The sequence below is a fragment of the Neoarius graeffei genome, chromosome 15, assembly GCF_027579695.1.
Source record: "Neoarius graeffei isolate fNeoGra1 chromosome 15, fNeoGra1.pri, whole genome shotgun sequence".
NCBI lineage: Eukaryota > Metazoa > Chordata > Actinopteri > Siluriformes > Ariidae > Neoarius > Neoarius graeffei.
In genome coordinates, this window is record NC_083583.1 from 14021762 (window position 1) to 14038836 (window position 17075).

General features: G+C 41.9%; 1 protein-coding gene across 1 annotated transcript in view; it reads left to right on the forward strand.

Moving 5' to 3' along the window:
* The first annotated feature begins 8456 nt into the window (after positions 1 to 8456).
* The window catches only part of kiaa0895l, a 23583-nt gene continuing 14964 nt past the window's right edge, over positions 8457 to 17075 (forward strand). Inside the window, exons 1-2 of the mRNA XM_060940888.1 lie at positions 8457 to 8567; positions 15985 to 16744. Of these exons, the coding sequence (XP_060796871.1) occupies positions 16022 to 16744 (723 nt within the window). The 5' untranslated portion in view covers positions 8457 to 8567; positions 15985 to 16021. The remainder of the gene's footprint in view (positions 8568 to 15984; positions 16745 to 17075) is intronic.

Here is a 17075-nt window from a genome sequence, read left to right on the forward strand (position 1 = left end):
TTCTGGAACTACAATTCTGGATCACTGTGAATATTCTGGGAATTGTATGCCCACTATCTGTCTATATGTTGTGTTAATTTGCTTATCTGTTGATGTCTGTGTGTGTGTAACCGGTCTGACTCTGCGTTGTCTCATCTCATCTCATCTCATTATCTCTAGCCGCTTTATCCTGTTCTACAGGGTCGCAGGCAAGCTGGACCCTATCCCAGCTGACTACGGGCGAAAGGCGGGGTACACCCTGGACAAGTCGCCAGGTCATCACAGGGCTGACACAGACAACCATTCACACTCACATCTACGGTCAATTTAGAGTCACCAGTTAACCTAACCTGCATGTCTTTGGACTGTGGGGGAAACCGGAGCACCCAGAGGAAACCCACGCAGACACGGGGAGAACATGCAAACTCCGCACAGAAAGGCCCTCACCGGCCACGGGGCTCGAACCCGGACCTTCTTGCTGTGAGGCGACAGCGCTAACCACTACACCACCGTGCCGCCCCACTCTGCGTTGTGTCTTTGTGAAATATTCATTGATGACTCAGACAACAACGGCTGATTGACTGCGGTTTATTCTGTCATGAATAACAAAAAAAATCCGTTATGGCAGCTCTGGCTGGTCTCATGTGCTTCTCTCCAGAGAGCTTCAGGCAGACTCACTACTATACAAACTGCATTCATATAATAATGCATTCTTACAGTATATTACATTTCAGTAGAAAACTGTCACATCTTGTGCGACATTCAGTACATGAATTACCACCAGCTTAACACTTCAGGAATGATTGGTGACATGAAATGGTACTGTAACATGAAATGGAAAAAATGCACGAAAACCAAATAGTATTATAGTAGAATAAACAGCAAGGCAACATACCTGTCATAAATAACAAAAAAAATCCGTTATGGCAGCTCTGGCTGGTCTCATGTGCCTAATTAAAAAAATTAAATGAGTAACAGCATAATCATGCCATGTTGGCTACATGTACATTCAACTCACACCACATACATATTGCAATGTTGCTAGCCACTATAGTAAAAGCAAAAACTTAATTTTCACAACCAACATGCTTTAATGACAGAACACGTTTCTGGATATTGACACAAATTAACCGTCAATACAAAGTTCACAAGTGAGTCGCTGAAATATTAGAAAGCTCTGCCGATATCAGTAGCAGTTCCTGCTAATAAGCTTCGAACCGAGAAATTTCTTTCCGTTCGGATCAGATCAGTGACGTGCACAGACATTTTGGGGGGCAAGTGCTCTGGGGGGAAAAAGGGCACTTTTTTGCGCATGTGGAACACCTTATTATAAAAGTCTGAGATTTAACCCTCCTCTTGTGTTCGGGTCGCCACTGACCCGTTTTAGTTTTTAAAGGTGTAAAACAACCACTTAATGTTAATTTATTACATCAAGGCTTTTTGACTTTGCCAGGAATCTCTAGTTGAACAAAATAGAAAAAGAAATTTTTGTTTTTCTAAATCTGAAAATGGTCTAGCAAAAAATATAATACTTATGTGCAGTTGTTTCTGTATGCGACGGGCTACTTCATGACAAAATAATTACAGCTTGGGCTTAGAGGGCAAACAATACATTTTCACTCGATTCATGTGTTACCTGGCTGGTGGGGCAGGGGAAGAGCTGACTGACTGCCCGATGTGTTGTCTGCGCTACGACAAGGCCGTGGCTTCCAGGACGCTATGCTGCTGCAACCTCACATTGAATGCACTGCACGCTTGTTCACGTGACAGAGCAAGAGAGACAGAGGTCCGGTGTGTGTGCGGAGGGGGCACACATCGGGACATTATTTTCACACACGCTTTTAATGCCGCGGCTTTTCTAAAAGATCATGTCAACATTGGCCTCAGTAACCTGTAAAAATAAATAAATAAATAAATAAATTCAAAAGGGCACTTTTTTGGACAGAGGGGCAGGTGCTTGAGCACCACCTCGTGTCTATCTGTGCACGCCACTGGATCGGATCAATGTAAGTTAGCCATGGCATACCCCCAAAGATTTTGAACATAACGTGCATAATGGGAAAAATCCCCTGTAAATTGCTAAGCGGACATATGATACCAAAATAAAGTTAAACGCTATCAAACAAATGTCTTTAGCCCCATGAGTAACTATGCAGGCTAACTATATTGTATTGAGGTAACTACGAACTAACATTCGCTAGCAACATTCTGGCTAACATTAGTTTGCTGTATTTTACAAAGTACATGAAAATAAAAACGAGCGAGCACAAAGGCACTTTGCCAGCTACACAATACCGCTACCTTGCAAATTTTAGTGTTATAAATGCTTACAGTTAGGCCCAGAAATATGTGGACAGTGACACAATCTTCATGATTTGGGCTCTGCATGCCACCACATTGGATTTGAAATGAAACAACTACAGCAGAATTGAAGTGCAGACTTTAAGGTTTAATTCAAGGGGTTGAACAAAAATATATGATTAAACATGTAGGAACTGTAGCTATTTTTATACAAACGCTCCTCATTTCAGGGGCTCAAAAGTAATTGGACAAATAAACATAACCCTAAGTAAAATGTTACTTTTCAATACTTTGTTGAGAATCAGGGACGTCACTAGGTTTGAGAGACAGGGGTAGCTTAGCATCCAGAGGAGAAAAGGTATTGTGCGCGCGCAGCGTGCGCCGAACATTTTTCAGAGCACCTACTAAGGCTGTCAATCAATTCATTATTTCAAGAGCATCACACCTTGGGGACACACTTCCCACCATTTCTATTCTATTTTAAAATTGCTTTCATCATTTAATTGCTTGCTGAAGCAACTTCACCAGCTAAACTACAAAAATGTGAAAAAAACAATGGTAGGTGTCATGCATTCCTGCGCAAACTGAAGAGGGCAAGTGCTTCACAAATCATCATGTAAACATTCTACAGAAGACTCAATATAGCCTAGGTAAAGTTAAGCAAATGCAAACCACTGACATCAAATTACAATCTCACCGTGTGTGTCTGCAAAAGAAAGCATAGAATTCTGACTCTCTGCAAACCCAACTCAATGGAAGCCCGCACCGCGCCTGCTGCAGAATGCCCGCGTAGTTTTTTAAGTCCTACTAGCCTACCACTCGACGTGACGCTTGACACAGAGCCAATGAGGAGGAATCATAACGATATTAATAATATTGCATTAAACAATAAATAAGCAAGCAGAAACTGTTGTTCGGATTAACTTGCGTTCTTGATGGCTCATGTTCAGTGCTTTACTGCCTTTGTTTTTTTTGGGAAAAAAAATAAAAATATAAATAATTTAAAAAAGGGCAAAAAATATAGGGTGGCTTTGCCATAAGATAGGGTGGCTGGAGCTACCCTAAAATGGGTCTGGCGACGTCTATGTTGAGAATCCTTTGCAGGCAATGACTCCCTGAAGTCTGGAACCCATGGACATCACCAAACGCTGAGTTTCCTCCTTTGTGATGCTTTGCCAGGCCTTTACTGCATCTGTCTTCAGTTGTTGCTTGTTTGTGGGTCTTTCTGCCTTAAGTTTTGCATGCTCGATTGGGTTGAGATCTGGTGATTGACTCGGCCATTGCAGAATATTCCACTTCACTGCTTTAAAAAACTCCTGGGTTGCTTTTGCAGTATGTTTTGGATCATTGTCCATCTGTACTGTGAAGTGCTGTCCAATCAACTTTGCTGCATTTGGCTGAATCTGAGCAGAAAGTATATCCCTATACACTTCAGAATTCATCCGGCTGCTTCTGTATTTTGTCACATCATCAATAAATACAAGTGACCCAGTGCCATTGGAAGCCATGCATGCCCATGCCATCACACTGCCTCCACCATGTTTTACAGAAGATGTGGTGTGCTTTGGATCATGAGCTGTTCCAATTCTTCTCCAAACTTTCTTCTTCCCATCATTCTGGTACATGTTGATCTTAGTCTCATCTGTCCAAAGAATGCTGTTCCAGAACTGGGCTGGCTTCTTCAGGTGTTTTTTGGCAAAGTCAATTCTGGCCTTTCTATTTTTGAGGCTGATTAATGGTTTGCACCTTGTGGTGAATCCTTTGTATTTACTCTCACGAAGTCTTCTCTTTATGGTAGACTTAGATACTGATACACCTACTTCCTGGAGAGTGTTCTTCACTTGAGTGGATGTTGTGAAGGGGTTTTTCTTCACCATGGAAAGGATTCTGCGATCATCCACCACTGTTGTCTTCCGTGGACGTCTAGGCCTTTTAGAGTTCCCAAGCTCACCAGTGCACTCTTTTTTTCTCAAAATGTACCAAAGTGTTGATTTGGCCACTCCTAACATTTCTGCTATCTCTCTGATGGATTTCTTCTTTTTTCAGCCTCAGGATGGTCTGTTTCACCTCCATTGAGAGCTCCTTTGACCGCATATTGTGTGTTCACAGCAACAGCTTCCAAATGCAAACGCCACACCTGGAATCAACTCCAGACCTTTTAACTGCTTAATTGATGACAGGTTAACGAGGGAAGAGCCCATGCAGCCTTGTTTTTTTTTTTTTTTTTTTGCAGCCTTTTGAGTCAATTGTCCAATTACTTTTGGTCCCTTGAAAAAGAGGCAGCTATGTATTAAAGAGCTGTAATTCCTAAACCCTTGCTCCAAATTGGATGTGAATACTCTCAAATTACAGCTGAGAGTCTGCACTTTAAGCCCATATTGATTATATAATTGTATCCTGAATATGTTTTAGTAAACAGCTAAAATAACAAAACTTGTGTCACTGTCCAAATATTTTTGGGCCTAACTGTATATGAATTTTTTGGAACTATTAATTACAAGAACCCTGGCAGCTACTTACTTCTCTCCAGAGAGCTTCAGGCAGACTGAAGAGAATCCCGAGCAACGTGCTTGGATGACCTCATCCAAGTGCGAGGAGTGTTTTTTTTTTTCTTTTTTTTAAATGAATGAACAAACTCCAAAAATAGTTCACATTTGCTTATAAAATGTGCAAAAATAAATAAAATAGAGGTAGGCAGGGAATAATAAAGGATTTCTGGTGAAATTCACAGTGTTAATTATACACCTGTTACATGTGCACTTTTATGTTTAGTTGTGTGTCAGTTTTTTAATACTGCACATTTGGAGTTTGGGGAAATGCAATTTCAATCCTCTGTGTAATTCTGTTACATGGTCTGACAATAAAGTTCACTTTGACAAAGTTCAAAGTGTTTATCCCAGTGCCAAAGAAGTCTCCCGTCACCAGCCTGAATGATTACCGTCCTGTGGCCCTCACCCCAGTAATCATGAAGTGCTTCGAGAGACTAGTTCTTCAGCGCATCAAGGACCACCTCCCCCCAGACTTCGACCCCTACCAGTTCGCATATCGCGCGAACAGATCCACAGAGGACGCCATCGCCATAGCTCTCCACTCTGCGCTGAACCACCGTAGTATGCTACGTCCGCATACTCTTTGTGGATTACAGTTCAGCTTTTAACACAATAATCCCGGACATCCTTATCAGAAAACTGGACACTCTCGGCCTCCCCCCCCCCACATGTGCCTGAATAAAGGACTTTCTTACCATCCGGCCCCAGACTGTGAGACTTGGCCCCCACTTCTCCTCCACCCGCACGTTGAGCACCGGCTCTCCACAGGGCTGTGTGCTGAGCCCCCTCCTGTACTGCCTCTACACCCATGACTGTAGTTCGACCCACAACAACAACCTCATCATCAAGTTCGCTGACAACACCACAGTGGTCGGACTCATCTCAAAGGGAGATGAGGCAGCCTACAGAGAGGAGGTCCTGAAGTTGGCAGCCTGGTATTCAGAGAATAACCTCGCTCTGAACACCAAGAAAACCAAAGAGCTCATCGTTGACTTCAGGAAGCACAGCACCGACCTAGCCTCCCTTTACATCAACAACGAGTATGTGGAGAGGGTCCACACCTTCTGGTTTCTTGGCGTCCTCATCTCCGCCGACATCTCCTGGTCAGAGAACATTACAGCAGTCATTAAGAAGGTTCAGCAGCAGCTACACTTCCTGAGAGTCCTCAGGAAGCACAACCTAGACTCCAACCTACTGCTGACCTTCTACCGCTCATCCATCGAGAGTCTGCTGACGTACTGTATCACAGTATGGTACGGCAGCTGCACTGCCGCAGACAGGGAGAGGCTCCAGAGAGTAGTAAAGGCAGCACAGAAGATCATCGGCTGCCCTCTCCCCTCCCTGATGGACATTTACACCTCCCACTGCCTTAGCAGAGCTAAGAACATTATCAAGGACAGCTCCCACCCTGGCTTTGATCTGTTGCCCTCAGGGAGGCGCTACAGGTGCATCAGGACAAAAACAAATAGATTCAAAAACAGCTTCTTTCCAAAAGCCATAACCACCCTGAACTCGGATATGCTCTGACTTTATAGTCTAACCCCCCTGTGCAATACCTCATAATCTCATCTCATTATCTCTAGCCATTTTATCCTTCTAGAGGGTCGCAGGCAAGCTGGAGCCTATCCCAGCTGACTACGGGCGAAAGGCGGGGTACACCCTGGACAAGTCGCCAGGTCATCACAGGGCTGACACATAGACACAGACAACCATTCACACTCACACCTACGCTCAATTTAGAGTCACCAGTTAACCTAACCTGCATGTCTTTGGACTGTGGGGGAAACCGGAGCACCCGGAGGAAACCCACGTGGACACGGGGAGAACATGCAAACTCCACACAGAAAGGCCCTCGCCGGCCCCGGGGCTCGAACCCAGGACCTTCTTGCTGTGAGGCGACAGTGCTAACCACTACACCACCATGCCGCCCCCAATACCTCATAATGTGCAATATTTTATTTTATAATGTGACTCTCTTCGTGCAATAATTTATAATGTGCAATACTTCATAATGTGACTCTCTCTGTGAAATACTTTATAATGTGCAATACCTCACTCCATAATGTGAAACACAACACATACACCTCAGGACTGTGCATCTTATCCCCCTTACACCCTCACCTTTTTTTTTTTTCTACACACTGTTTGCACTGTTATTGGAGTTGCTTTTAATCTCATTGTACATGGGTATACTGACAATAAAGGCATTCTATTCTATTCTTTATTGTCATATGCACAGTAAGGACATGTCCTCTTGTACAATGAAATTCTTAGTTTGCTGTCCACCATGAATGCCAATTACAAATAAATAAATAGGCAGAAGAAATAATACAAAATAAAGGCAATGTAGTGCAAAATAAAAGCAAAAAAAAAGTATAGTACAAAATAAAGGTAAATGTAGTGCAAAATAGGCAGTATAATACAAAACTAAGGCAATGATCGGACATAGCAGCAAAAAAGGGCAGTTATGTGCAAACAAATGTAAACAGTCAAGGACAGTTTACAGGGAGGTAGTCCCTGTAAAGGAGTTCTGTAATGGCATACCTCAAAAACAAGAATGAAAAATAAATATACACATACGTTAGTAAATTAATAATACAATAATAAATGAAACTGCCTTTTCCCCCCCACCAAACCCTAAATTATCCTGCAGTATAATTTAGAAGCATGTTAAATAGCTATAAAGCTTTCTTGCTTTGCAAATTAAGCAGTTTCTCAAAATGTTCTCTAATTTTATGTTCCAACATATTGGAGGATCTTTAAAATATCCACAAATGTGTATATATTTGTAGATAAGATAATATTGATAAAGTTGTTCATAATAATAGGCAGCATGGTGGTGTAGTGGTTAGTGCTGTCGCCTCACAGCAAGAAGGTTCGGGTTCGAGCCCCGTGGCCTGCGAGGGCCTTTCTGTGCAGAGTTTGCATGTTCTCCCCGTGTCCGCGTGGGTTTCCTCCGGGTGCTCCGGTTTCCCCCCACAGTCCAAAGACATGCAGGTTAGGTTAACTGGTGACTCTAAATTGACCGTAGGTGTGAATATGAGTGTGAATGGTTGTCTGTGTCTATGTGTCAGCCCTGTGATGACCTGGCGACTTGTCCAGGGTGTACCCCGCCTTTCGCCCGTAGTCAGCTGGGATAGACTCCAGCTTGCCTGCGACCCTCTAGAACAGGATAAAGCGGCTAGAGATAATGAGATGAGATGTTGGTCATCTTTAGGCACAAAATCATCAAATAAAATGTTTTGTATTAGCCATTCCTTAAATTAATAATAATGATAGATAGATATCGGAGAAGATACCGAAAATATAATATTTTGTATGCTGAAAAACAGACAGTAAATATTTTTTTTATTTAATAAGCATCTATCTATCTATCTATCTATCTATCTATCTATAACAAACAAACCCAATGTATAATTTCCATCAATATTCCTATAAATAAGTGTTTGCCTCAACAAGTGTTTTCGGAAACAGGGAGGGCGGGGCTTGACGTGCTTACGTACATAATTTCGTCATTACGCCGTAACGCCGTGCGCGTGCCCGCGCTGCGCCAACAGAGCGTCATTTGTTCCAACGCAATCACAGCTAAAGCCTAGGCGCAGCTCGCGCTGCCGTCCGTCCCGTTATTTCTTCCTCCATACCGGAAGTTTATATCGGCGCTGTTGATCTCTATTCATGGCCAGAAACCATGAATTAACCGAGTTTTATTCATTGGCCGTATCAGGAAAACGCTGCGCGGTATGTCACATAGGCTATAACACAATAACACAGTGTGTGTGGCTTATTTTCCTGTTTTATTCTTCATATTCTGATCATGTCATGCATGGCTTTGCATGGTGGAAATCCCAGATCCTTCAGGAGAGATTTAACGGATTTTGCCTCAACTATATTTTTATTCTTGGGTCTATAATTAAAAAAAAAAAAGCTGGGCTGTTTTTTTTTATTTAACACGAAATCTGTGCAATCCTTAAACTACTTATAAATGTTATCCTACATATCTGTTCTATTGTTGAGCTTTTTGAGATAATTGAAATTTTACAATTATTTCAGTTCTTGCTTGGAAATCAAATTCACTACTCCACTCTTGATTAATTTTCTATTTTCCTATTTTGTTTGTGTGTGATTGCTGCCATTAAAGCATGACTCTTGTACAGCAGTGCTTTTGAAAATGTGAACATCTCTGCATCTCCATCTCTCTCTATTTTTGTCCCATCACTTCCTGTGAGAAAGATAGCCTGATGATTTAAGTGAACTTTCAGCCATAGGGCTGATGATAAAGAATATCATCTGACAAGAAGGGATGCAATCCTGATATTCCTAGATGGCTGCATTAATGGACAGCGCATTATTATCTCCTCATTTAGCTCATCTGCTACAGGAAGGATCAAGTCCTGGCTGAAAATAATAGCTTTGAAAAAAAAAAAAGACTGGTGAAGAAAGCGTGGTAGCTTATTATGCAGGGTTTGGTCCTAGTGACGAGAAGGTTGAGAGTTCAAATCCTATAACTGGCAACATTTTACCAAATTGATTTAATGATGTATCAATTTAGAAGAAGACTTTGTCATATGTACATTACAGCACAAGAAGATTCTTTTCTTCACACATCACAGCTTGTTAGGAAGCTGGGGTCAGAGCAAACGGTCAGTCATGATATGGCACACATGGATAGATAGATTGTACTTTATTGATCCCAAGCTGGGAAATTATGTTACAGCAGCAAGTTATCAGACATGCAAGAAGGGAAAAAAAAAACACAACACTGTACAACATAAAACAGAATTTTTTTTTTAAATCCCAAGAACAAGCTGACTATACTATCTCTCATTATATATATATATATATATACACACACAGGGTGTCTCAAAAAAATGTACTCACACTTTAACGTTTGCGAATCCCTTGGTGTGCGTTATCAGCGTTGTCTGGACAATAATGGTCATCAATTTGAACATTTGCAAACATGATTCTTCAATTACATTTGTCTTCTGTATTCGAAGCTATTCCATTTCACTCTATGTTCATAAATAAAGGTTTTCTCGTCATTCAAAGTGTGAGAACATTTTTTTGAGACTATATATATATATATATATATATATATAAATAAAAGGGGCAGCATGGTGGTGTAGTGGTTAGCACTGTCGCCTCACAGCAAGAAGGTCCTGCGTTCGAGTCCGGTGGCCGATGAGGGCCTTTCTGTGTGGAGTTTGCATGTTCTCCCTGTGTCCGCGTGGGTTTCCTCTGGGTGCTCTGGTTTCCCCCACAGTCCAAAGACATGCAGGTTAGGCTAATTGGTGGCTCTAAATTGACTGTAGGTGTGAATGGTTGTTTGTCTCTGTATCAGCCCTGCGATGACCTGGCGACTTGTCCAGGGTGTACCCCGCCTCTCACCCGTAGTCAGCTAGGATAGGCTCCAGCTTGCCTGCAACCCTGTAGAAGAGGATAAGCAGCTACAGATAATGGATATATAAATTGATGCATGTGCTTTGTACAGGTGAATATGCATTAACAGTGCTAAAAACAAGAATTGTGATGAATGGAAATAAAAACTGAACAAAAGTGGCAGTGTTGAACGGAAGATAGATAAATAAATAAATAAAATACATGGAGCAGAAAAGCTTAAGAGCCTTTCTTAAAGACCCAACAGTGGCAGCTTGGCAGTGCTGGGGCTTAACAATTTCAATACCTCTTGGAAAATGAAAGCAAATTTATTGCACGTGATCAAGATAAAGTTGTGTCAGTTTCCCCTACCAGAACTTTATTTGCGTATCAGTGAATCAGAATAATAAACGTCAATTCTCTCGATTATGGGCAATTCCATGTAAATGTCAACCTCACCATGCAAAAATAAAGCAACATGTAATACATCAAAACCACTCCCAGAGATATCACCTAGGCCTGTATTTTACAGATGTGAATAAGTTGAACCAATTTGTAACCAACCTAATATGTCACTGTCAGTCTTTCTTTCTTATAATGTAAACCCCAAGCTAAAATCAACTTTGATCATGTACAATTCTATATTATTGCCACAAGTCACAGAAATGTATGCTAAAATCCACAAAACAGCAAAACAATAGCCATCCTAAATATTATTTAAGAACTTTGATAGTTTTAGCTGATATTTAGAGAGTTTTTCAAAGGGTTATGGTGGTTAAATTGATGATTTTCTAAACATATGCCATGTCTATTTCAGACGCGTCACATCCATAACGGAATTTCGTCACATCCATAACGCTGACTTTTCCTCCCGAAACTCTGTATGAAATACAAAATATTTTAAACAAAGATTTTTTAATATTCACCTTGGACCCCTCTATCAAACGGATATCTCCATTTCGACATTAGGTTTACAATTTCACAGAGTTTGATAAAAATGTACAGTCACCCAAGAAAAGTGATACTTTTTCTGTCACATCCATAACGCATCTTTTATTGGCATTTTCTGGCATGCCCTAGATGTACTATGGGAATTGTTCTTGTTCTATCACTTCTCCAGTATGGTACAGCCTTAAAATATGCAACACCTGTTTAAATACTGGGAGACAATAAAACATGCACTGGGTCATTTGTTGCCATTTTGAGTTCAAGTGTCACGTCCATAACGCTGGAATTGCTCTTATCTAGCTGTCTGTTATTTGTCTGGAAGTTATTCATTAAGTTATATAAGAATTGTTTCTCCAAATTCACTCATTATTTATTCATTCATCTTCAGTAAGCGGATTACATAGTGATCAGGGTCATTTTGGATCAGAAGTTATCCCATGTGAAGCAGGAATACATCCTGGATGGGAAACCAGTCCATCTCAGGGCATCATGCACAGTGCACACATGCATTAAAACCGAGGGACAAGTCAGTGTAGCCAATCCACATGGCATGTTTTGGGTAGGAACCAGAGATTGCTGGGAGAACACGTGACACTTCACACAGATACGAACCTGAACTCATCCATGCTAATTAGTCCTGAGCATTAAATCATGTTGACATTGTTTGCATGGGAGGTAGGGTCCAGAGACTCCAAGGCTCCATATAGCCTGGCCAGGTGATCAACAATTTTTTATCTCGGTGACAGTCGTGAAAATGATATCACACCATATTCAAATTGATTCTATTTATTATTGATTTATGTTAGTTATTAGCTTATTTAACTGTTTAACAGACAGCCTGTACATAATAATTAATCTAATGACAGGTTTAATAAACACATGTTCAGCGATACCACTTTTATTGCCAACAGGGACTGGGCTCTTGAACCAGTTCTATTCAGGATTCACTGAATCTTGATTCCAGCTAGTGAACCAGCCCACTTTTCCACCAGCTTTGAGTGGAACTGTTGTAATCAAGGATGCATCATGAATGGAGGCCATTGCACAATTCACAATGGAAGTAAACGGTAGCAGCAAGATGGCAGTGCACATTGATTACCTGCAAGCTTGTTTTGTTGTTGCATATATTTGTTTTCTGTCCATTTTTTTCTGAAGATGTATCCTTTTCCATTGCATTCTTCATTGTCGCGCTGTGCTTCCTCTCCAGAATAATGACACACTCACTGATGTTATCATGGTTCGCATTGGAAAAATCAGTTCCAGCTTTTCTAGTTCTGAACCAATTTATTTTTGGTCAAAATTTGGTGCACGAATCAGAACTGAGCCCGTTCCATGTTGATGGAAAAGTGAAAGGTTGAGGAATAAACACTCCACTGCTGTAATCAAAGTCCTTCCCATGCCATCAAGGCACATTGGATGGTGCTGATCTCCATTTCAGTAGCCCTCGGCCTCTCACCTCTTACATAGCTAGGGTTACACTGGGGGGTTGATCCTTTGGTAACCACGAGAGTTTGACTGCCTACTCACATCTGTATTGCAGCATACCTCACCAGATGGCAGTAGGTACCATTTTTATGATGGTCTTTGGTCTGACTCGACTGTGAGTAGAACTCATGATCTCCCGGTTGAGAGGTAGACATGCCAACTAAGCCAACTTGTGGTATTGCTGTAAACAATAGCCAAAATATTATTTCATACCTTTAAATAACATAGCCAACACGAGGCAGTGGTGGCTCAATGGTTAAGGTTCTAGGGTACTAACCTGAAGGTCAGAGGTTCCAGCCCTAGCACTGCCAAGTTGCCAGGGGAAGTCATGGCCTAATGGTTAGAGAAACAGCTTTGGGACCAAAAGGTTACTGGTTCGATTCCCCAGACTAGCAGGATTGACTTAAGTGCCCTTGAGCAAGGCACCTAACCCCCAACTGCTCTGGCAAGAGTGGTGGCGTACCTTGTGTCTGATTAGCCAAATAAAAACTGATGATGTGATCATCAGTTTGGGCATTGAACCCAACCAACTGAAGTTGCCAGTATTGGGCCCTTGAGCAAGGCCCTTAACCCTCTGTGCTCCAGGGGTGCTGTATTATGTCTGACTCCAACTTTCTAACAAGCTGGGATAAGTGAAGAAAATACTTTTACTGTAATGTACATATGACAAATAAAGGTTTCTTCTAATAAATACAAAATAGTTATATTTTGTTCCTAAAATAAATCTGTATTCAGTGGAGTTTTAAAAAAAAATTATTCTGTATTCAGCAAATTTTTTAAAGGGTCCATTGCTACAAAAAGCTCTCTAGGTCGACACTAAGTTTTTTTTTTTGCTGTAATGATGCCATTAATACAACTACAAAAAAAGAAAAAAGTTCATGATTTTTTTGACAGGTACAGTGCCTTGAAAAAGTATTCATACCCCTTTAACTTTTTCACATTTTTCCACCTTATAACCACAAACTTTAAAAGTTTTTTATTGAGATTTTATGTGATCGGGCAACACGGTGGTGTAGTGGTTAGCGCTGTCGCCTCACAGCAAGAAGGTCCGGGTTCGAGCCCCGTGGCCGGCGAGGGCCTTTCTATGCGGAGTTTGCATGTTCTCCCTGTGTCTGCGTGGGTTTCCTCCGGGTGCTCCGGTTTCCCCCACAGTCCAAAGACATGCAGGTTAGGTTAACTGGTGACTCTAAATTGACCGTAGGTGTGAATGGTTGTCTGTGTCTATGTGTCAGCCCTGTGATGACCTGGCGACTTGTCCAGGGTGTACCCCGCCTTTCGCCCGTAGTCAGCTGGGATAGGCTCCAGCTTGCCTGCGACCCTGTAGAACAGGATAAAGTGGATAGAGATAATGAGATGAGACTTTATGTGATAGACCAACACAGAGTAGCACATAATTGTGAAGTGAAACGAAAATGATAAATGGTCTTCAAAATTTTAAACAAATAAAAATCTGAAAAATGTGGTGTGCATTAGTATTCAGCCCCCTGTACTCTGATACCTCTAAATACAATCCAGTGCAATCAACTGCCTTCAGAAGTCATCTAACTAGTTAATAGAGTCCTACTGTTTGTAATTTACTCTCAGCATAAATACACTTGTTCTGTGAAGGCCTCAGTGGTTTGTTAGAGAACACTGAAGAACAAACAGCATCATGAAGACCAAAGAACTCACCAGACAGGTCAGGGATAAAGTTCTGGAGAAGTTTAAAGCAGGGTTAGGTTATAAAAAATATCCCAAGCTCTGAACATCTCAAGAAGCACTGTTCAATCCATCATTCAAAAATGGAAAAAGTATGGCACAACTGCAAACCTACCAAGACATGGCCGTCCACCTAAACTGACAGAGCGAGCAAGGAGAGCACTGGTCAGAGAAGCAGCCAAGAGGCCCATGATCACTCTGGAGGAGCTGCAGAAATCCACAGCTCAGGTGGGAGAATCTGTGCACAGGACAACTATAAGTCGTACACTCCACAAATCTGGCCTTTTTGGAAGAGTGGCAAGAAGAAAGCCATTGTTGAAAGACAGGCATAAAAAGTCCCGTTTGCAGTTTGCCAGAAGCCACGTGGGGACACAGCAAACATGTGGAAGAAGGTGCTTTGGTCAGATGAGACCAAAGTTGAACTTTTTGGCTTAAATGCAAAGCGCTATGTGTGGCGGAAAACTAACACTGCTCATCACCCTGCACACACCATCCCCACTGTGAAACATGGTGGTGGCAGCATCATGCTATGGGGATGCTTTTCTTCAGCAGGGACAGGGAAGCTGGTCAGAGTTGATGGGAAGATGGATGGAGCTAAATACAGGGCAATCCTGGAAGAAAACCTGCTGGAGGCTGCAAAAGACTTGAGACTGGGAAGGAGATTCACCTTCCAGCAAGACAAATGACCCTAAACACACAGCCAGAGCTGCAATGGAATGGTTTAGATCAAAGGATATTCATGTGTTAGAATGGCCCAGTCAAAGTCCAGACCTAAATCCCATTGAGCGTCTGTGGCGAGACTTGAAAATTGCTGTTCACAGACGCTGTCCATCCAATCTGGCTGAGCTTGAGTTATTTTGCAAAGAAGAATGGGCAAAGATTTCAGTGTCTAGATGTGCAAAGCTGGTAGAGACATACCACAAAAGACTTGCAGCTGTAATTGTAGCAAAAGGTGGCTCTACAAAGTATTGATGCAGGGGGGCTGAATACTAATGCACACCACATTTTTCAGATTTTTATTTGTTTAAAATTTTGAAGACCATTTATCATTTTCGTTTCACTTCACAATTATGTGCTACTCTGTGTTGGTCAATCACATAAAATCTCAATAAAAAACTTTTAAGTTCATGGTTGTAAGGTGGAAAAATGTGAAAAAATTCAAGGGGTATGAATACTTTTTCAAGGCACTGTATGTCATCATGCATGTAATCTTGTAAAATATTAATTGCCTAAAAATTACCCAATTTTTTATGTGAAAACAAAACATAACATTAGTCTATGCTTAGTTTTAACTACACTCATTTTTTTCTAGAGTGTGAAATCATATCTGTAGAAAATTTCCAGAAATTGTTTATTATTTTTTTAATAATAAAAGCAACTATTAATTCCAGTGCCAATCAAACTCGCCCGTTTTCTGAACTTCACCAAATGAACTCATATGAGCTTTTCCAGACCTCTTCATTCTCTTTTCAATGGCTTGCAACAATACTGTACTCAACTCATTGTGAAAGTTTCCTGGTATTCATCACCATAAAATAAGCACGACACATAGACAAAAAGTCAAACTTATGTCTGGGTGTACTTTTATAATTTTAGTCATTTTTATCAGCTATGAAAAGTAGTGAAGTGTGTTTCCTTTTGTGTCCAGGTCTGCAGCGTGTCCTGAGTGTGGAGCGCTTGCTGCGATGGTGCTGGATCTGAGTGAGAACTGTGTGGAGAGGGCTGATGGGGAGGACATGGAGGCCACTCGGGAAGATTTTCAAGAACCAGAGTCCAATACAGAGAAACGCAAACCTGTCCCAGTCCGAGCAAGAATCAGCAGTATTACCCAGAGGGACGGGCTGCACCACAACGGGCCCTGTAGCACACCAATGGAGCAGAAGGTGCATGGAGCGGAAGGAGGAAATAGTGGAAAAACTGAGAAATTGGACTTACCCATGAAGAGGACAGAAGCTCGAAGACCACTCAGTCTGGAGATCAAACCGCAGCATGTTAGGGCAAATAATCAGTGTGAAAGGAAAGTGGTGCAGCCTCCGTGGCGTTACGGTGCACCCTCTCCTCCCACGCGAAGCCTCACCAGCCCCAGTTTGGGACCTGGAGGCTGGATGCGGCGTAGTGAAAGTACTTGTACTGTAAACTCCACGGCACAACCCAGAGCCAGCAGGGGGCGAATGCGGCCAGCTACTTCCCTGCCACACATTGCCCGGGGACTTGTGGCTGCACCCACACCTTCTGCACCACGTGGGCCCTGTTTACTCGTAGCTCTGAGGCCTATAAATCTCGAACAGGAGCGTCAGACCTTTTTCCAGTCAGACTATAAGTACGAGCCCCAGTTTGAGTATGCATCACCCGAGCCTGTTAGTGTCCTGGAGAAGTATAAGGAAGGATCTGGACTCTTTCTTTCCCAGGTATGTCAATATGGAAATTCTTGTGAGCATATAGCAGTATGACAGTATTGCTATGTAATGTGATGTAATTAACCATGAAATAAAGGTGGTGTATATCTATTTTCATATATATATATATATATATATATCTCATCTCATTATCTCTAGCCGCTTTATCCTACTACAGGGTCGCAGGCAAGCTGGAGCCTATCCCAGCTGACTACGGGCGAAAGGCGGGGTACACCCTGGACAAGTCGCCAGGTCATCACAGGGCTGACACATAGACACAGACAACCATTCACACTCACATTCACACCTACGGTCAATTTAGAGTCACCAGTTAACCTAACCT